At 38.9% G+C, this 21869-nt stretch overlaps 1 protein-coding gene and 2 non-coding genes across 3 annotated transcripts; 2 read left to right on the plus strand and 1 right to left on the minus strand.

Annotated features, from left to right (window-relative positions):
- Positions 1 to 4421: 4421 nt before the first annotated feature.
- Positions 4422 to 11953, minus strand: LOC141326085 (uncharacterized). The gene is made up of 8 exons (XM_073834783.1): positions 11834 to 11953; positions 11597 to 11650; positions 10940 to 11141; positions 10352 to 10461; positions 10113 to 10181; positions 7953 to 8066; positions 4921 to 5001; positions 4422 to 4772 (listed from the first exon to the last, which is right to left on the minus strand). Exons 1-8 carry the CDS (start codon positions 11951 to 11953, stop codon positions 4707 to 4709), a joined length of 816 nt encoding a protein of 271 aa, XP_073690884.1. The 3' UTR covers positions 4422 to 4706.
- A 1384-nt stretch (positions 11954 to 13337) lies between these two features.
- Positions 13338 to 13409, plus strand: trnaw-cca (transfer RNA tryptophan (anticodon CCA)). Its single transcript has one exon. It is a non-coding gene; the product is annotated as a tRNA-Trp (tRNA).
- A 1480-nt stretch (positions 13410 to 14889) lies between these two features.
- trnaw-cca (transfer RNA tryptophan (anticodon CCA)) lies at positions 14890 to 14961 on the plus strand. Its single transcript has one exon. It is a non-coding gene; the product is annotated as a tRNA-Trp (tRNA).
- Positions 14962 to 21869: the final 6908 nt, after the last annotated feature.

Here is a 21869-nt window from a genome sequence, read left to right on the forward strand (position 1 = left end):
CAACATGATGCACGTTTTTACAAAAATGCAATTTTAACACAGGAAACCCTGTTTTACTCACATTTGAAAACATCCTCCTGACTCTTCTCTGCCATGTTCGATTATGACGTATTCTTTTCTTCTTTTTCTTCTTCTTTTTATTATGGCCGTTCGCAGCAAACTAGACGCAATCCTCTCTTCTTCTTGGTTCACGTATCCTCTCCCATGGCATTATGGGATAGAAAAGTATTCCTCGATAGGCACTTTGGAGTCTGGGCCAGACGCAGTAGGTCATCCGGGAACTCTCACCTACTCTTTTATGAATACTGTGGGTTTCAGACATACTACTCTTCTCACGTACCTATTTTGCCTACTATATAGTAGGTAAGTAGGCATATTCGAACGATACTTAAGTATACGTACGCCTAAATCTATCGAGAAATAGTGTTCCATTCAGGTAAATCTCGCCTACTCTTTTGTGGCTTTTGAGATTTCATGCATACTTTTCCTTCGCCTACTGCTTTTTGCCTACTAAATAGTATGGAAGTATGTGATTTTGAATGCAGCCTTAGTCATGTGCCCTGCAGTGTTAAGCTCCAACCTCAATTAGACACACCTAAACTAGTTAATTCACTTTATATATACAGTATGCTACTCCTAAATATAAATTAGAAACCTTCATTTTCAGTTTGCAACAATTTGTTTAATGAAAAACACTATAAATATGACCTAGAACATTATCAGATTTTCTTTTAAGTCCTTAAAGTAGACAAAGAGAACCCAATCAAACATGAATTTGTCATTTATTTATTGAGAAAGTCATTGTTCTCCAAAAAGAAAATTGCTTGCTAAAGATCATGTGGACAAGCCAGAGGACAATTGGAGAAAGGTTTAAACGATGGGTGAAACCAAAATAGAACTTATTGGAGATGGTATTATGTACGGAGAAAAGAACACACTGCATTCCAGCTTAAGAATCTTATCCCATCTGTGAAACATGGTGGTGGTGGTAGTATCGGTCTGTCATGCATGTATATAAACATGTATTTATAAACAGATGTACTATCTTAATTCAATTAATGTCTAACATTACTTATGGAATTATGTGATGTAATGCTAGCAAAACATCTGATAGCTTTAAACAGCTTAAGCATAACATTACATTACAAACTCTGTATCAGTATTTACCATTTCCATCCATTGTCTGCGTTTCTGCATTCGCTGTATCCGGCTTCCACGTCGCTGTATTGTTCTTTTTCGCATTGCAGCTAACATAAGCTTTCAGTGTAAATGCTGCTGAGCCTCCATCTTCGCATCTTGGTTTTGCTGCTTCATCTTCCACCAAGAAAACACCAAAAGGAGCAAACAAACAGCCGCTTCGGTTCTCTCCATTTTGTTCGTTCGATGATCGCACTATGGTGGCCTACCTGACTTACGTTCAATCTTCCTGCTGAAAGGGGAGGGGTTTTGTGACATTTGATCCAAGGAGGTGTGTAAAGGGAAGGCTTTAGGTTTGCACAGCGTTCGATAGTGGAAAACGCAGCTTACTTTTGGTCTTGGTGCTTGTGACTCGAGGCCATTGGCCCCGCTGGCATGCTCTTAGCACTGGCTCGCACTGGCCCGACAGTGGAAAAGCGGCTATTGAGGACGTACCCAGTCAGACCATCGCACAGCATGAAGACCTTGATCCCTAACCTCTTCCTCTTTGATAGAATGTACTGCCGAAATCTAAGCCGGCCTTTCCACAGCAGCAGTGACTTGTCAATGCACAAGTCCCTGTGAGGAACGAACATCTTCCCAAAAGTAGTCATCAGAGAGGTGAAAACACTTCTAATTTTATTCACTGAGGTTTGCTGTGGCATTGTTAGCAAAGTGGCGGGTCCTTAGTAGCAGTTGGAAGCGATCCAGAGAGAAGAGAGTGGAGAAAAATGGCGTCTGTATTACTGGATCAGTGGTCCACTAATCTTTCAAGGATCTTTTTCTTACCAGGCCCATAAGAATGACTGCTGCCAGAAATGTGTAAATTTCAGTTGTTTCTGACCACTTAGCCGTCTCTTTTAACATACCTGTTAGTCTCCAATACCAATTGCTCCACAAGTTGCTCATTCATAAACAGTCTGAAACATTCTGCCTCAGAAGGATTTGTCACACTACCTTGAACACCTGTGGCAGTGTTGTCAAAGTCCAGGTCTGGTGAAGAGAATGGATCTAATGTCCAGGTTGGAAAAAAGTCCCCCACAACAGCGCCCTCACTGGCAGGGCTGGCATTATCAGGGATTGCCATCGCCTCAGAACGATCACAGTCTGTAAGGTTTTCCGGGAGGTGAGCTTCTTCATCACTGTCTAAGAGCTGTCTGTCACTGTCACTGCCAGATTCAGCGTCCGAGTGGAAGAGAATTTCCAAAATCTCATCACAAGTTAGTTTTTTTTCCATTTTTACTCTGAAGTAATGTGGTCAGCACTGAGGGTAGACCTGTCACAAGCCCGCCAATCATTCCTGCAAAAAAACATCCCCGCGAACTCTGTCATAATGCATAGTGATGCCATCAGCTGTCAAGGAAGCCATTTTTGTTATAGTATAGTAATATGTCAACAATAGCCTAAACTATAGCAATGTGACACATCGTGTGACAGTGTTTCATTGATATATTGTGCTTATATGCCCAAAAATGTTTTGTTGTGGGACTTCTGTGACAATCTGAATGTTTGTGACATAATATAAGCACATCGTGAACAGCCGCTCATTAGCCTATGAAAACAAACATGCTGCGTGCAAAGGATGCCCGTGTTTGTTTCATAAATTGGCATTATTGTGGTTATATGCCATATAAACTTTATTTTATGGTGCTTCTTAGACAGCCTGAGTGTTATAATGAGTGTTATAGATATAATTTAAGCACAACATGACACTGTTTGAGTGAACGTAAATGACAGCCGCTCATCAAAACAAACACGGCTACCCGCATAGGATGCCTGTGTTTCATACTTTGGCATTATTGTGCTTATATGCCCAAAGAATTATTGTTGTAATTATTGCTTCTTAGATGTGTTTGGGTTTGTGACATAAAATAAGCACATCATGAGCCTGCAAACACAGTTTCAGTGAACGTAAAGGATAGCCGCTCATCAGCCTATGAACGGCTGCACGTGTTTCATTCATATATTTACATTATTGTGGTTATTTGCTCTGTAATCTTGTGTCTGGTTCTTCTGTGACAATGTGTTTATGACATAAAATAAACATATCAAGTGCCTATAAACACTGTTTGAGTAGCTAGTTGTGCGAATATGAATGACAGCCTTTATCACTCTCACCTCTCTCTGTGTTTGCGCAAGAGGCCGATTTGAAATGTAGAATTTGGCAGTTGCGTGACGTCAGAACGTTCTAAATCCCATATGTGGGACTGTACTGCTCAAAGGGTTAATACCGGACAACAGGAAACAGGAACAATGGACTATTTAAACATACTCAAAGGGGAGTAGTCACTAAACAAGACAGGTGTTCACAATCCAGGATAACAAGTGGAAAGTCCAAATGCGGGCAAGGCTAAACCAAATAAACAATGAACCAAAGGGGAAGACAAAGGAACAAACCAAATCAATGGTAAAACAGGGGGAAATACATTAGGAAATACATAACACTCCAAAACAGACCACAATCCTGACATATTTGTATCTTAAAGGAAAACTCCTATAAATGCATATTCAATAAGGTCAGAGGCAAAACGAACTGCCCACGGGTTGAAATGGGTTGGACTGTCTTCCCTGTATTAGAGGGTTTTAAGTAGATGGCCCACCTATATAGCAGTCTTGTCAGAGGTATGTAGCTATCTGAGGATAGTTCACATGAATGGGTTGTTCTTGATTGGGCTGTTTCCTTCATCTAGGAGGTTTTCAGTAGACAGTCCACGTAAGGCTATAGGTCTCTTTCAGGCTCCCTATTCATGAAGTTTTTGTCAAAGATGTACCAGTCGAGGCTGGTTTTCTTTGATAAGATTCCCCCCTTGAAGTATTCCTACCTATGTTTTTGGTAGCAGGGTTAGGTTTTCTTTCCATTTTAGGGCTTTAAGTAAGAGGCCCCCTGAGGTTGACTTTTTTTTATGTAGCGATGCCTCCACTCCACTCCCTTTAATCATTGTATGTTTGCCACTATTTTTTTGTGCTCTCTCACCAGGTTGATAAGCATGGACCAGGGCATGGTATAGTAGGTATTTTGTTTCCCAAAGTGTCCCCTAGGGCAGGGGTTTTCAAACCTGTCCTGGAGGACCCCCAGCCCTGCACATTTTGTATGTCCACCTTTCCAGACACACCCAATTTAGTTCTTGCAGTCTCTACTAAAAATCTGATGAATCAGGTGTGCTAGATGAGGTTGACATACAAAATGTAAAAAAAACAATAAGCACACAGTATGAAAAAACAGTGCGAAAAAACAAGCCAATAAGCATTTTTTACATTCTTTATTCTGACAGATTATACAGTATTAAGCAACCAAACATGACTTGAGAGAAAATCAGGAAATAGTATCTATTAGTGTTTTGAATAGTCATTGTTTAAACACATGTGACTTTAAACAATTTGTAAAGTTTGTAATCTGATCAAGTAAAGTCTTTGCTTATTTAGTCCTTTTTTGGTAATGACATGCAAATAGTGAGGGTCTGGTAATCATTGGGAAGTCCAAGTCCATGTGTCCCATGAAAGCAACACAAAACAGCAGGATCAAACAATAATCAACTGTATTGTGGAGGATTGTCTGCAGGATGCTGATGCACGGAAGGGTTGCTGATCACAGGTATCTATAAGAAAAAAAGCTATATGATCAGCTAGTTTACTTATTGATTGCTTATTTACTTAATAATATCCGAAAAGTACTGCTCCTATTATATATTGCTATACACATATCCATTTTTTTGTATACCATTTTACTTTATAAACTTCTCTTACCTCTGAATGGTCAAGATCATGGTAATGGCAGCGCCTAAAGTCACAGGACAGTGGAGGTGAAACTTGTGGAACATACGGCACCTTTGGAGAAATGCACATATAGCATTTTATTTCTAATTATTGTAAAATCCCATAAAAGTGCAACAACATTGGCATACAGTTCCAGTATTACAGCTTTTGCTATTAGTAGAGACACTGCTGCTGCTAAATGCTTTTGAGAAATGCACTGACTCAGGTAATTCACATCACTTCAATCTCTGCGCATTAATTACTCAAGCCTCCATCATTAGGTCAAACATGACATTTTGGAAAACTTTAATATATAATTTGTTTAATCAAAAAAAATTTTGTTCAGAATGACTTGACTAAAATGAGCATTAGAGAGAAAAGCTAAAGACTAATATATTCTTAGCTCTTGAAGATGCCTGTTTTCCAAGGAAATTATGTCCAGCAAGTCTTGTGATTTCAGGGTATTATGACTTCAAAGATTTTAAAGGACAAGTAGCACCAATGTAACAGGGTGGAGTGGAGTTTGAGTGACAAACTAATTAATTGTTTTATACATGAGTAAATTTATCATTATAAATTGAATTTTATATAATTTAAAGTAAGCCTTTTTTTTTTCTTCAGGCGTAAAGAAATTTAAAAACATTTAAGGAATTATGGACTTCAATGGTTCCTGTGAGTTTGTACATCCAAAATGCAGTTTAAATGCAGCTTCAAAGAGATCTAAACAATCACAGCCGAGGAGTAAGGGTCTTATCTAGCGAAATGATCCATCCTTTAAAAAAATAAAATAAATGTATATACTTTTTAACGTTGAATGCTCATATTGCATATGCGTACTCTGTGTAATGTGGGTCAATACAGGTAGGGAATGTCGAAAAACTGCCTTTTCATTTTCCCCTCTAACTTCAAAATCATCCTACATTGCAGTAGAAGTACCGACCCTGTGTTTGCAAATTGAACATGCAAAGGTCAAGCACCCTTTACAAAAAAGGTAAAACAGTGATGTAGGAGAAATTTGAAGTTGAAGAAGAAAATGAGATGGGAGTTTTTCTCCCAAAAAACAGTGCTTGTGTTGTGTTGAAGCCTTTTGAAGCTGCAGTGAAACTGCAGTTTGGACGTTCAAACTCACGGGCACCATTGAAGTCCAGTATAGAGATAATTCCTGAAATGTTTTTCTCAAAAAACATAATTTCTTTAAAATTGAAGAAAGAAAGGCATGAACATCTTGGATGGCAATGGGGTGAGTACATTATCTGTAATTTTTAATTCTGGAAGTGAACTACTCCTTTAAGAGAAGAAGGAGATGCATATACTAATACTCAAAATTACTAATTTAGAAATATGTGACCTTTATTTCAAAGTGAGGATCAGATGTGGAAAAAGGATTGAAGAACATGAGAATTAATCAAGTGCTTCAGAAAGCTTTTTAGTTTTTAGGTACTAACAATTATGAATCCTGAATCATATGCATGTGAAAGCTATTGGCATGAAAATTGATTATATGCAGTAAATACAGTAAAATATTTAGTATTGTTTATGGGTTTGTGATGAGATCTCATTTCACAAGAACTTACAATATTTAAAATGTGAAACTATTTCTAGTCAAGATGAAAAGCTGTCTTGTGATATTTGCGTGCTTGCAATTGTAACATTTTATACAATAGTTCAGTAAGCTATAAATTAATATTGTTTTAAATTTTAAATTCAATATTAGCTGTTTGGGTCAATTCTGCAAACAAAATAGTTCCAAATAAAGCCACGGCGGAACTGTTGCAAGTGATGTTTCTTTACTAAATTAATCGTCCATTTTGAACTAATTGAGTGAATCAATGATTCAGTGAGTTATTAGACTTGTTTAAGATGCACCATCACTGTGCAGACCAATCGGCATATTGCATTAAAGTACCGCAAGAGTAATTTAATGCTTTTCTCATTTAACACAATAATGATTTTATATGATATTTTGGGTGTAATTTCTCAGCCGTATCTGATGTGTTAGTAATTAGAAGTTTTTAAATGGTTTGACAGCCCAATTTTTTTTATGTTAAATTTGTGGAAAGGAGAAAGTCACACATAGCTTCAATCAGAAGTTAGAAGCTCACGTACATTTCTAATGTTTCAGGATGGTCATGTGAAATCATATAGGAGAGAAACCAGTCCATTGAGTTTGTGGCAAAACCTTTACCGGGCTTAGACATTGTTCTTGTTTTTAACTGCATATGCTAATTCATTCAATATTGTCTCTTGAGGTAATTGTGCAATCACATTCCTTGTTTTGTTTCATGGGGACATAAAATCCACTAAATAGTAGCAATAACCCATATAGTCAGTTAATCTTGTGAGATGATTAACATTGCTTTAACTTTTGAAGAAAATGTGCCCGGTGATCAACAAAAATCTATCTGTTCACGTAAATCATTTGGGATACAGCTTCACCTACAGCATACAGTAAGTGAGTATAAGTGTTTTTTATGCATCTTTGCAAATCACCTTTTTTAATTATGTGCTAGATAGCAAATTCCGTGGCTAAACATTACAGCTCGTCACCCCATGGAAGAGAGGGACTGGGTAGGCAGAACTCCTTGGCCTTTTTTAAGGCAAATGCAAAAGAATGGGTCACTCTAAAAAGGCCTGATTTTTGACGCGGTTAAATGGGTGTTTTTCACACTGCAAAATTTTACCCAAAATATAGTACAGACTTCTCATTGAGACCCTAAAGAATCATATCAACTTGATGACCCCTTTAATATCTGGAAACGCAATGTGTTTAAAGTTCACTTCATCAACATTTACATAATTTCCAATGTTTTTGTGTACAGATGTTTATAGCACAAGAATTTTATGTTAAAAACGTGAACGTTTGACCATTTGAAAGTGAAGAATTTAATAAATAAATATGTGTAACATAACTTAGTGTTTGTTGCTTATTATCAAGACATCCATAAGTAACTATTTCCATTACATATCAGAGGGTTTCAGTTCACTAAAAAGTTTGTGAACCTCCATCTTGACGCATTACTAACCTGGGTGCAACAGCTGCAGCTGACTTTACAGGCATATGCTGACAGACAGATGGAGATGATAAACTCAAGCAAGGCGAATATGAGCAACACAGTTCCAATTCCCCAGAAGAGAATCTGAGATGAAAATCAACAAATAATATTAAAATAATTGACAATTAGTACTCACATAGGTACACTGGCTGCTTAATGTATAAAATCAATGCCTTCTTAAATTATTAATGATCAGTAATAGTAAGAGATGTGATGTTGGGGAGAAAAAGACTGGACAGATGAGAGCAGATTAAGAATTTACTTTCGACAAGTGTACTGACCACCAAGGTTATTTTCGTAAACGAAAACTAAAACTAAGACGAAAACTATTGATCAAAAAACATTTTCGTAAACTGAAACAAAATAAAAATGTCAAAATAAATGAATAACTAGAACGAAACGAAACTAACAACTTTTATTGAAAAACTAACTGAAATAAAATAATAATTATCAAAAATAAATAATCGTTTTCGTAATCATTATGTTCTCACCCCATGGGGCGGAAAAATAAAGGCTGCGACATGAACAGCACCTGAATTAAATCTAGGCTACTGCATCAGTTTTTATTGATGTATTTTATGTAACACAAGCGATCAAACCAATATACTGGAGCTGCTTAATCGTGAAATGATAGAGATTCAAACCCCCACGCGATCATTTGTAAATGACAACGATTCCTCATGTCTTTGAAAAGTCTTACCGGAACATTCAAATCTATATTTGCACTGCCGCTGACAGAGAGAGCGGTCATCATGTTTATGTAAAAAAAAAAAAAAAAACGCTTCACAAACAGTCTTTTCAAATACCCAGTCGTTAATATTATCACAGCAATATTCTGATTAAAGGTCATAGTTTGGATATAAACACTGATGTGATGTCTATGGTAGAGATCAAAACAAAGCACGTCATTTTTTGAAAGTAATTGGCGCTTCAAGTAATGTTTGTGTCGATTGCTTTGTTTCGCCACTAGATGGAAACAACTGTTAAAATATGTATTTGTCATTGACTACTAGAGATTGATTCAAAAACGCAGATTCATCCAGTTATGTTTTTGTGAGCAAATCATTTATTCATTCAAACCACTTTTTCATAAATTTAATATAAAAAGTTGGTGTATTAAATATATTCTATTTTAAATATTATGTATTAAATTATTAATAATTCATTCAAATGAATTAAACACTTTTTTATAGACTGAAACAATTAATATTTGTTTCACATTATTTTGCTTAGTTTAGAATTGCTAGGAAATCGTGATCTCTATTTAATCTCTAAAAAACTAAAACTAAAACTGAAACTAAACTATATAAAAACTAAATAGAAATGTGTTTACAAAATAGAAACTAAACTAAAACTAACAAAATTGTTAATGAAACTAATAAAAACTAAACTAAGTTTTATTGCAAATTTGAAAACTATACTAAAATAAAACAAATTTAAAAAAGCAAAACTAAATTAACCTTGCTGACCACACACTTATCTTATTGTGATTACTACATTAATGCAAATGTAAACATTGATGACATACCGTATACTTTCCCCTAAACTCGTAACAGTCAGTATCGTAGCAGTAATTGTAAAATGGTCCAAGAGCCAAATCAAATGGAATTAAAATAATGGTAATGCCTGCAGTTATAGCACTGATAATGTTCATTCCAAGCGAACCTTTAACGCATTTTGTTAACATATCATATTAATGTAGATGGAAAAATACACAACATGAATGCAAAGTCCAGTCAATCTTCCCTGATTACTGTTTAGATTACAGTAAATATACCAGTCTCAAAAAGGAAAACTGTTTTTTTTTCCCTTTTACTGTTAGTACAAATATTTTTTTTAGTGTCTTAAGAAGTGATTATATGATACAGTGTGGGTTGTATCTATAGGTGCAATTTTGATGCAATTTAGTATAAAATATCAAACTGTCCAAAGTTTCATTAAGTATGGGTGTTGCGTTCAGGAGATAAAATTAGTTTATATAATTAGTTTATATCTCAGTGCTTCAGTTAATCTAAATTCATTTAATACATTTTTGCCAGAAATATCCCTATCTGTAAGAATTGTTTATATCAATTGCACAAAAATGTGAATCATATTATTACAATGCCAATACAAATGTTGAGTACATACCAAACACAAACCGAAGGGAGAATTAACTTTGTTTTCAGCAGCAATGCAGAGTGAGCCTGCGAAAATGTACTGAGAGGAGAGAGAAAGAACAAAATGGAATATTCTGTTGGAATATGTAGCTTAAATAAAAATAATTAATAATAATAAATATAAAAAATATTATATAATAAATAATAATAATAAAAAAAAAAAAACTGAAAAACTGAAAAAAAATATATATATATATAATTGTTTCTTACGATGATTGATCCCCAGTAAGGAATACCACTAATGACAGTGATGGAATCTAAATTAAGTGTCAAGACGTCCCAAACAGTAAAGTCAACAGGCCGATCATTATCTGGACAGTCTGTGAGGGACAAGAAAAATGTACAGGACAGAACAAGAAAGTCTCTTATAAAGTAAAACAGTTTCAAATTTTGGGGACCAAAATTAAATATACAATAAATTTATGGCAACTATGGGTATGGACTTATGATTGTACTCGAAAATATCCTAAAATATTCAAGCACAGAAAGCTCATTTTTGCAGATGTGCAACTTTGTCCATTAGTTAACATTTTTTTGATAGTTTACAACTTGTAAAACATTCTTCTCTGTGACTCTTTGTGACTGGTACACTGTAAAATGTTCTCTGTAAATGATAAACCTTATTTTATATTGGTCTTCCTCATTTTGTATCTAAGTCACATTATGCAATAAAATCAGTGTATATTGTGTTAATGTGTCTACTACTCCTTTTTGTAGAATTTATTCATGTAATTTTCTTACTTCACACTACCATACACACTTAAAAGGAAATATCTGGGGTTATGAGAATATTCTTACCCCAGGGGCTTTTGGTTGGCCTTTCAGAAATGCCTGAAGTCCATGAAAAGTAGAAACTCCTGTGACATGAACAGGCACAGGAGCATTTGTCACAGCCTCGACTGCTGTTGCTTGTGTTGGTGGTTGAACCTGAATGATGTGTGTTGAAGAGTTCACAGGTAAGACTGTTTGGGACATTCTTGTTTCCGAATCTGATATTGACCTACACAGAAATCATAGTACATCAAAACATGAAAAGGATATGATTAAAAAATAAATGTTTTTTTTTTTTTTACATTTTTTAATTTATTCAAAAATTCTATATTCATTATGTTTGTTGTTATAAATACAGTCGTCACATTGTAGTTACTCAAATAGAGTAACTCTATTAGCCCTTGGGAATGAAGAATAGACTATATTAACAGCTCATGTTGAAACTGATCTACATCCATTTACATTAAAGGCATTATAGATTTAATACCAGCCTTTATAGATTAAATAAAGGAAATTCATTAATTCATTAAAACCATTTAGTTAAAGCAACAACAATAACAACAAGATGCAGATACATAATGAAAAGACTGTATAAAGATGTAATGTATGAATATATTTTGTTTTACCAGAGAAAAATCCTCTCTTCAGTTTGCTCTGTAGGGTTGCTATGCTCTGCAGTCGTACTTTGCCCTCACAAGAGCTCAGGTGATTGGATGGGGCGGCAAAACTCTGACACTGCTACAAGGTAATATAAAAATTTTGATTACATTTTTTTATTTTTTACTCATCTAGAAAATAATTCTTGAATTAAGAATTTTTTTATATTTGTCTGGAAACCAAGTGGTGCAAGAGTACTGATAACGGAGGCTCAATCGTGACAGAGCCCCCCACCTAAGAGCGGCTTCCAGACGCTCCAAATACCTGTGACAGTTCAGGAGAGTGATGGAGTGGGCCTGGCACAGAGGCATGAATGGCGGCCCCGGTCCATGTGCAGGTGGAGAACCAGGAGACTAAGGCGGCACCGACGGAGGGTGAAGCCATGGTGGTGGAAGGGTTGGCTCCTTCATGGGGCCGGGCGACGGAGGTGGAGCCGGTGGAGCCCGAGGCGGAACCGGAGAGTCGTTGGTCATGGGTGACACCGAGGATCGGAGATAGAGGTCCGGTGGTACGCGGCGGAGCCGGAGCGACAGAGGACCGAGGCTGTGCCCACGGGAGGGAGGAGGTCCACAGAGCCGGTAGGACGGAGTGACGAGGCGCAGCCGGAGGAGTAGAGTCCAGAGGCGAAGGTGGGGCGACGACTGACCAGGGCGGAGCCGGAGGGACGATGGAGCCCGGTGGAGCTGGTGGACCGACGGCCGACGGCGGAGACAAGGGAGCAGAGAGCCGGGGTGGAGTCGCAGAGTCCAGGACTCTGAGGCTGGAGGCGATGGTGAGGGATCCTCCAGCCAGGGCACCGATGGAGAATGGCAGTCCCACGGCAAGTCCTCTGCACCGAAGGTGGGTTGAAGGTGAGCAGAGGGACTTCTTGGCCGGGGACTCAGGAACATCGGCGGCCATCTTGTGTGCAGACTCTGGCGTGGGAGCCATCTTGTGTAGTGGCTCTGAGCTGGATTTTACTGTGGGAACATTGTTGTCCTCTTCTTTCCACAGTAAAAGGAGAGCCACTTATTTGCAGAGCAATGTCAACATAAATTTGTAAAGTCCAGCTAGGTTCGACCATAGGCATCAGTGAAGCCAATGGCTCTAAGAGTCCTCCACAGAAGAAAATCATCAGGCATACATCATCCATAGTAGACCGATTAGCCAATTCGATGAAGTCCATCGCATACTCCTCAACAGACCGCTCACCTTGTTTGAGACGCATGATCTGTACCGTGGAGTTCGTGCTGGAACCGGATGACACCATACTAGCTGCTGGATCCTTGTAGTGGCGAAGTCTTCTGTCACAAGGACGGACTGAGACGAGTGGATCCATTCGCAGCATTTATTAGATAAGACAAAACAAAACAAACACACAGGGGCAGGCAGAAATCGTAGTCAAAACACAGGCAGAAAGGTCGGGGCTGGCAGTGAGAATCAAACACGGGAAAACAAACACGGGAAGAAACGCTCAGAAATGCAGCCGGGGCAATACAAGACTTCGATACAAGGTCAAGCGATCTGTTCTTGACTTTGTGAGTGTAAAGACTAGCTGATTTGCATAGTTTATCAAAGTGCTTAAGCATGAAACACTAAATATTTTTTCCGCTATCTTTTAGTGCAATGGTAGAGTGTCTGGCTCCAAATCACCTTGAGGTCAGACGATCTGTTTTTGATCTCCTGAGTATGAAGTCCAACATCAAGAGTGTTCCTTGAGCACTGTATATTTACTGATTTGCATTCTGTGTCAAGGCGGTTAAAAAAAATACAAAAATACTGAGTTCAGGACCTCGTGGCGCAACGGTAGTGCGTCTGACTCCAGATCAGAAGGTTGTGTGTTCAAATCACGTTGGGGTCATGTGATTTCTTGTTGACTTCTAATGTGAAAGAGGTCCTTGTTGTTGTGTGCTGCAGTGGTTTCCAATCCCACCGCTCTGTGTCTCCCTTATTAACCACACCTGATTCAGATCATTAGCTCGTTAGGAGAGAGCTCCATGAACTCATCTGGTTGTGTCAGAAAAAGGAGACAGACAAAATATGCAGGGCCGCGTTTTTCAGAGTCATCGTAACCCTAAGTTGATTGTAACTCTATTGGTTTCAATGCGTCTACGTTGTATTAAGGATTGCAATGCTTTTGGGAAACACAGTGGGTCACCAGGATCAGGATTGAAAACCACCGGTGTACTGTATTAGATTTGTATCTTGATCTGTTATTTTTATTAAGCCTGAGATCTCATGTAATAACCATTCCTGTCATTGTGTACTGTGACAGATCTGCCTCTTGATGTGTCACTTTTTTATATCTTGCCCTGCAATCTCTGAAGAAATCATGGAAACATCTACGTGCCGAATTCAAAAGCCAGCTCCTTCGAGCCGGAATCGAACCAGCGACCTAAGGATAGCCAATGTATCATCTACAGTCCTCCATTTTTTTTCATTTTTTTTTCTCTCTTTTTTTTATTAAGAAATTTCAAACATTAAAATACAAAAAAGTTAAAAGTTTTTCATAAACCAAAACATTTTCACATCACATTCCTTATATATACGTACAGAATTCTTGTTAAAGCACCCCTATATAAAAACTCAAACCATTTAAAAAACACCTCTTACCGTTAAGGGTTAACAAACATCTTCCATTACAAATTTAAAAGCCGTTTTTAAAAGTTTCATCTTTCCAAAAATGACAGTTCGATTCCCGTGTCATTTAAAACCTTTAGGACCACTTGAGTAAAAACAGAATAAAAAACATCCATCATTCCCTCTAGTTTCAAATAATAAAACAGACATTCCACATATTTTTCAACTTTTCTCTTAAACACAATCCACACATCTATTAAAACATTCTCCTTTTTTTTCACCACCCTTCTCTGCCATATAGCACTCTTCATCAACATCACAAGTAAATTAATTATCTTCCCATTTTTACATTTCTTATTAGTGCCCAACATTAATACCCTTTCCCACTCAAAGTTCTCATTTCCCTCCACTCTACCAGCTGAGCTATCGAAGGCAGGGTGACAAAAGGTGGCTTAAGCAGGAAACACCAGATAGGTTTGTGGTGTCTTGGGGTACATCTGTTTTTGACTTTGTGAGTGTAAAGACTAGCTGATTTGCATAGTTTATCAAAGTGCTTAAGCATGAAACACTAAATATTTTTCCACTATCTTGTAGTGCAACGGTAGAGTGTCTGGCTCCAAATCACCTTGAGGTCAGACGACCTGTTTTTGATCTCCTGAGTATGAAGTCCAAAATCAAGAATGTTCCTTGAGCACCGTATATTTACCGATTTGCATTCTGTGTCAAGGCGGTTAAGCAAAATACATCACCTCTGGGTTCAGGACCTCGTGGCGCAAAGGTAGCGCGTCTGACTCCAGATCTGAAGGTTGCGTGTTCAAATCACGTCGGGGTCATGTGATTTCTTGTTGACTTCTAATGTGAAAGAGGTCCTTGTTGTTGTGTGCTGCAGTGGTTTCCAATCCTACCGCTCTGTATGTCTCCCTTATTAACCACAACTGATTCAGATCATTAGCTTGTTAGGAGAGAGCTCCATGAACTCATCTGGTTGTGTCAGAAAAAGGAGACAGACAAAATATGCAGGGCCGTGTTTTTCAGAGTCATCGTAACCCTAAGTTGATTGTAACTCTATTGGTTTCAATGCGTCTACGTTGTATTAAGGATTGCAATGCTTTTTGGAAACACAGCCCAGAGCAGGGGTTCACCAGGATCAGGATTGAAAACCACCGGTGTACTATGATAGATTTGTATCTTGACCTGTTATTTTTATTAAGCCTGAGATCTCATGATATAACCATTCCTGTCATTAGCCGTTTTTCCACTGTTGGGCCAGTGCGAGCCAGTGCTAAGAGCGTGCCGGGCGGGGCTAATGGCCTCGAGTCGCAAGCACCAAGGCCAAAAGTAAGCTGCGTTTCCACTATCGAGCCAGTAGCCTCGCTGCGCAAACCTAAAGCCCGCCCGTTACACACCTCTTTGGATCAAACGTCACGAAAGCCCTTCCCTTTCAGCGGGAAGATTGAAAATATGTCAGGTGGGCCACCGTAGTGTGATCATCGAACGAATAAAACGGAGAGAGAACCGTAGCGGCTGTTTTCCTGTATTCTGGGTGAAAGATGAGGCAGCGAAACCAAGATGCGTAGACGGAGGCTCGGCGGCGTTTACGCCGAAGGCTTTGTTAGCTGCAAGGCGAAAATGAACAATACAGCGACGTGGAAGCCGGATACAGCGAATGCAGAAACGCCGATGATGAAGATGCTGAACGCTCACCTTGTAATATTGGTGACGTCTGTTCTGATGCGAGAAGTGCTCTACAACAGTTGTTTATACAGCAGCAATATTTGTAATACATTACATTAATAAATCACTTGAAAAGAAGCTTTGTTTTTTATGACCTACACACAAATCTTTCGCCTAACTTGGTATTACATCAAACAAAATGTTGCATACTATCTGCAAAAAATAACGACACAGTCGTATTTCTAGTATAATCTTTTATGCCTTTATTTAGGTACAGGTACAGTAAATGTTAACATGTTATCAAGGTGTGTTGGTCAGTTTTTTTTTTTTTTGGACGATGTAAATCAACTTATATATCAGATCTCATTTTTATAGGATCTTATTTGCATTTGTCCAAGTTTAAATAAGAATAGATACTCATCAGACATGCATTTAAATAATGTTTTCACTTGTCTCGAACTTGCAATGTGGTGCGCTGGATATTTAGCTTTGCGAGTTCAGCAACGATGTATTTTATCATGTCTTCGTTTCTGCAGACGCCGTCAAACTGGCGTTGTACATTGAGGAAGCACCGACGAGGCACGATCAGGCCCCGGAAGTGACAGTGGAAACGCGACTGGCCCTGGCATGCACTAGCACGCCCGCTTTTGGCCCGACAGTGGAAACGCGGCTAATGTGTACTGTGACAGATCTGCCTCTTGATGTGTTACTTTTTCATATCTTGCCCTGCAATCTCTGAAGAAATCGTGGAAACATCTACGTGCCGAATTCAAAAGCCAGCTCCTTCGAGCCGGAATCGAACCAGCGACTTAAGGATAGCCAATGTATCATCTACAGTCCTCCGCTCTACCAGCTGAGCTGCCGCGCGGCAGCCGAGAATAGTTTTGCTAAACAGCCCTAAACTGTTTCCCATTCATTCTCAATGGTAGTGCTAAACCACTACGGATGCAATATTCTTTTGTCCACTAACGCTCTTCCGTGTTTCGTCTCCCCGGGAAGTTTGAAGTCGCCATTTTCATACTGACTCGGAGCGTGAAATACTCTCAGTGAAGATGTGCCTCGTTCATTTTATTCAGCACATCTATCAAAGGTAAGCTACTTTATTTATATTTATTACCTTATAGCTTACGTTTTTGGTGCCGTTAATAATGATATCCAATTAGTTGTTGAGCGAAAACGCCCGCTTCGCTCCGTTGGTCGTCATTAAACTTTACGCTGTCTGCTTTTGTTTACTATTATATCATCAAAGGTTGATTTGCACGCAAAGTTATGAATGAACATGATCGTTTTATATGTTCATGTGTACAGTTTTTATGTCATTCGGTTAAATTATCCGTTTAGTTACCATGACATCACTCGTTTGGCTTGTGGTAAATACGAGCTAAATAATAAATGAATATGTTGTTTTTTTACGTTTATGTGAATGGTTTTCATTTGGTGATGTTAAATAAGCTATGTATGGCATAGATTTCAGTAGTAATGTGTTGATAACTCGCAGATACACATTGCACTTTCTAAGGTAGCTTCCTGCTGTAAATTCTTTGTACAAATTAGATAAGGTAGACGTTAATATATGTCCTTTACGTTGCACAAGGCTCAATAGCCTAATTTTAGAAACAAATGTATGGGCTTTATAATAATTTTACAACTTTCAATGTGTGAAATAATACACATCCATTAAACAACATAACCTTTTGAGATAAAGCTACCAAACCATCTGCAAAAATATCTAAATATTATTCCCTGTCATGCACAAGACAGAATATACCTTAATTATTTTTATATACACTACTTATAATAAAAGGAATATTCTGAAAAAAAAAAACTAGTCTTGTGCATGACAGGGAATTTGATAACTTTATCTCAGATCGTATGTGTGTGCATATATATATATATATATATATATATATATATATATATATATATATATATATATTAGGGCCGGGACTCGATTAAAAATTTTAATCTAATTAATTAGAGGCTTTGTAATTAATTAATCGAAATTAATCGCATTTTAATCGCATGTAAATATTTGACCTGAGAACAGTGAGAATTAAGATTTTTACATGGATTTTAAGTATACCATTGAATAATGACTGAATACATAAGCTTAAGCAACAAAATATTTTTTATTTTTGTTCAACCAAGTCCAACAGACCAGGGCAGCGTTTCCCAAAAGCATCGTAAGCTTAAGTTGATCGTAGCTCCATTGGTTTCAATGGGTCTACGATGTACTTAAGCTTACGATGCTTTTGGGAAACGCAGCCCAGTACAAGATTGCCATTAAGTGTAGCAAGAGGCACGTTCTTTAACGAGTCTTTCATTCCAAGAACTCTGCTCTTGTGTTTGCTTAATTATGCATTTAAACGTTAATGACCAAACCTATCATTATAAATGTTGCGGCACATGGAATATAACGCGGATAACATTTAAAAAATAGTTTTTATCAGGTTACACACTGATTATTTATCACTCAAACCCCTTTCTCTACCTGTCCGTTGGTCGCGCATATCCGCCATGTTTGTAGTTTTTTAACACTTTTTATGCGTGTTTGTAGTTCTAATCGAATCCTCGTTCACGGCGCAGTGTGTTGCGGGCAATATAAGCAGTTAAGAGTGTGCATTGATCGTTAAGTAGTAGACCATCCGGGAATCTTTGGAATACTTTTTAAACATACTACGATTTGGGACATACAATACTATTTAGGACGGACGTCTTTGGCTTGTCTGAACGCTAGTTTGTGCTCCAGTATAATCGGTCCGCCGAATCTCATCTAGTGAGAAACGTTCCGCGGTGCAAAACGTATTGCGATTAAAATGCGTTAAAAAAATTTAACGCGTTATTTTTGTGTAATTAATTAATCTAAATTAACGCGTTAAAGTCCCGGCCCTAATATATATATATATATATATATATATATATATATATATATAAGCCTTGCGCTACGTAAAGGGCATATATGTTATAACATAACAGTGCAAAGAGTTTGATTGGTTTTAAATAAAACCTAAAATTCAGTTTTTCTTTCATGGTAGATCAAGATGCAGAAAAAAGTGCTGTTCTTCCCAGGGAGAATGTGCATTATACTAACTGTCCTAAGGACTATGAATTCGTGCCATGATGAATTGATACCAACTACAATGAGGATAAGTATGCATTTTTGTTCTGCATTCGTGTTTCATTGGGTATTAACACTTGAATGCATGCTTGTTCACTGAGTCAGATTGCTCCTCCTGCTCAGACTAGTGAGTAGTGTTTAGAGTAGTACATTGGTTTGGCATGTCTGTGGGATTTAATTAAGTTTTACTTATATAGCTAAAACGAACTAAAAAAAGCACAAAATTAATGTATCCAATCTCTGCGATCTTCAGGGTTAGTCCACATGTTTCCAAACAGGATTGGGGCCATTCATGAATTGAATTGAGAATGAATGGTAAATTCCAGTTCACTTCCTGGAATGGAATTGGATTTGGAATTGGAATGTCAGAAAACAGAATTGAAATCAAATATCAACAAAATCACATAAACAACAAACATATAAAAGAAATACAAAGTACTGTATGTTTAGTCTGTTAAGCATGATCATTTCACATGCCACATTTCAGGAAATGATGATAATTCGATGCAGAATGTTCCTAGTGAAGGAGACCTCAGCAGAGTCAGAGGCCTGAGTCAACTCCAGGTATGTTTCCATTTTAGTGTAGGGCTGATGATCAGACAGGGTTTCCGAGGGGCATTAAAAGTATTAAAGTCAAGAAAATTACATATGATGTAGCCTAGTTAAGCAACGTGAGTGGACCAAAAGAGAAAGCTGTTTTCAGGACATTACCACTATTGCAGATTTGTAATAAGTAATAATTAGTGTTTTGTTACAGAATAAATCAGCAAGTTTTTTTTTTAGTTTAATAATTTGAGTCGACGAATCGTTGATACATTCATAAAGACAGACACTTGTCACAGTCCTGTCTGTTCATCTTGTCTTCCCCTGTCATTTTGTCACTATTTGGTTTTGCCCTCATCCATGTCACCTGTGTGTAATTATTAGTCATCTGTGTCACCTGTGTTTTCCCAATTATCACCCTTTATAAGTCTGTCTCTGTCCAAAGCACTCTGTCGGTCTTTATATTGTTTAGACGTTTCTAACGTTTTGTGATGTGTGTTCCTGCCTGTTCCTGCATTGATCCTCTTGAATTATTATATTAAATATATTGTTAATTGTTAATCTTGTCTTTCGTCTCGTCTCGTCTTGCACGCACTACTGACAGAAAGACCGACCCAAACAGTTTCACGGCGTGTTTCCCTGCTTTATTTTCCGGTTTGTTCTGAGTTTAGTTTTTTTTCCCTTCATGGATATCCCTTCCGTCTACATCATCCTCCTGGAACAGGGGAACCGCTCTCTCGAGGACCACACAAGAGACTTTGTGTTCCTCGCGCCACAGACGCATTACCCGGACAGCTGCCTGTGCACGTTCTACCGCGCAGGACTAAACATCGCCACGAAAGCGCAGCTGTCCGGGGAGGGTCCTCGAGAGAGCTTCGCCGATTACATTGAGTGGGTGCTGGCATCCTGTGGATCGTCATGGACTGTCGGCATCGTCGAAGAGGACATCAGCCCCACTCCAGACCCAGAGCCCAGCCAAACATCACCCCGACATGCAGAGTATGAGCCCGCATTCACCGCGGACGGAGAGCCTGAGCCCGGAGCGGCCACAGTATGGACTGCCGATGGGATCAAAACCTCCGACCAAGAGCGTGAGCCGACCTCTACATCTGCGACGGTGGAGTGCTGCGTGGAGCAAGAGAGGGCGGTAGAGAGCCCTGCCCACTGCACCACCACTGGGGGTGAGCTTGAGCAACACTCTGGGGATTTAATAGACTTCTTCTCAGAAACACTGGCCTGCCTGAACTTCCCACCCACCCGCCCTCTTCTGCCTAATCCTGAATCTCCGCTGGTTCCGTCCAGCCGTCCTGAATCTCCGCTGGTTCCGTCCAACCGTCCTGAATCTCCGCTGGTTCCGTCCAGCCGTCCTGAATCTCCGCTGGTTCCGTCCAACCGTCCTGAATCTCCGCTGGTTCCGTCCAGCCGTCCTGAATCTCTGCTGGGTCCGCCCAGCTTTCCTGAATCTCCGCTGGTTCTGCCCAGCATTCCAGAAACCCCGCTGTCACCTGTCAGTCCCCCTGCTCACCCTCAGTCCTCCATCTGTGCAGTGGGATCGCCGCAGGTCTGCCAGCTTCCATCGGCGTCTCGGCTGGAGGATCCCTCATCTCCACCTCCAGCCTCAGAGTCCAGAACTCCGCCTCGGCCCTCCGACCCTGCGGCTCCACCACTGCTCTCAGCTCCCTCATCTTCAGTGTCGCCCGTCGGCCCACCAGCTCCACCGGGCTTCCTCGTCCCTTAGGCTTGGGCGGTATTACGGTAATATGGTATACCGCGGGATCTAAAAATAGCAACGGTTTCAGTTTCAATACCGTTATACCGTCATAAAAGAATGCACTTATATAGGAGACAAGGATTAAATATTAAATATAATTTATTTAATGCCTAAAAATGCGTAGTGATGCGCGGATGGTGGTTATATCCGCAGGTCGGGTAATAAAAAAATGCATTCTGATTATTTGCGAGTGGATGAGATAAATCAATAATGATGCTAATATTAACTACATTTTCTAAAACATGAACGTGTTTTATGTACTTTTTTCATCAGGCAGACGATTTCATTTGTGTAGATTTTGTAGAAACGGTGACATTCCCTATAAAGTTTGAAGGGAGTTATGCCTGTGCTAATGCTATTGAGCACGGCAATGCAGTGCTCGGCTTCGCGTTTACCCACTTCTCTGATGCGCATCTTTCCAAAATCATGACAGTCCACCGCATGAATAGCTAATTCAATCGCATTAATAAATTGAAATATTCTCTAAAAACACCCAGTAAAGACAGCGATGTGGTCAGGACCGTGGCGCCGCGGCAGCTTCTTTTGAAATATATTTGACGATGTGCCTAATGCGCCCGCTGTGTCCACAGATGCTGCCTGTTCATTCATACGCGAGAGCATGTCAGGCTAGGCAC

The sequence above is a fragment of the Garra rufa genome, chromosome 2, assembly GCF_049309525.1.
Source record: "Garra rufa chromosome 2, GarRuf1.0, whole genome shotgun sequence".
Lineage (NCBI taxonomy): Eukaryota > Metazoa > Chordata > Actinopteri > Cypriniformes > Cyprinidae > Garra > Garra rufa.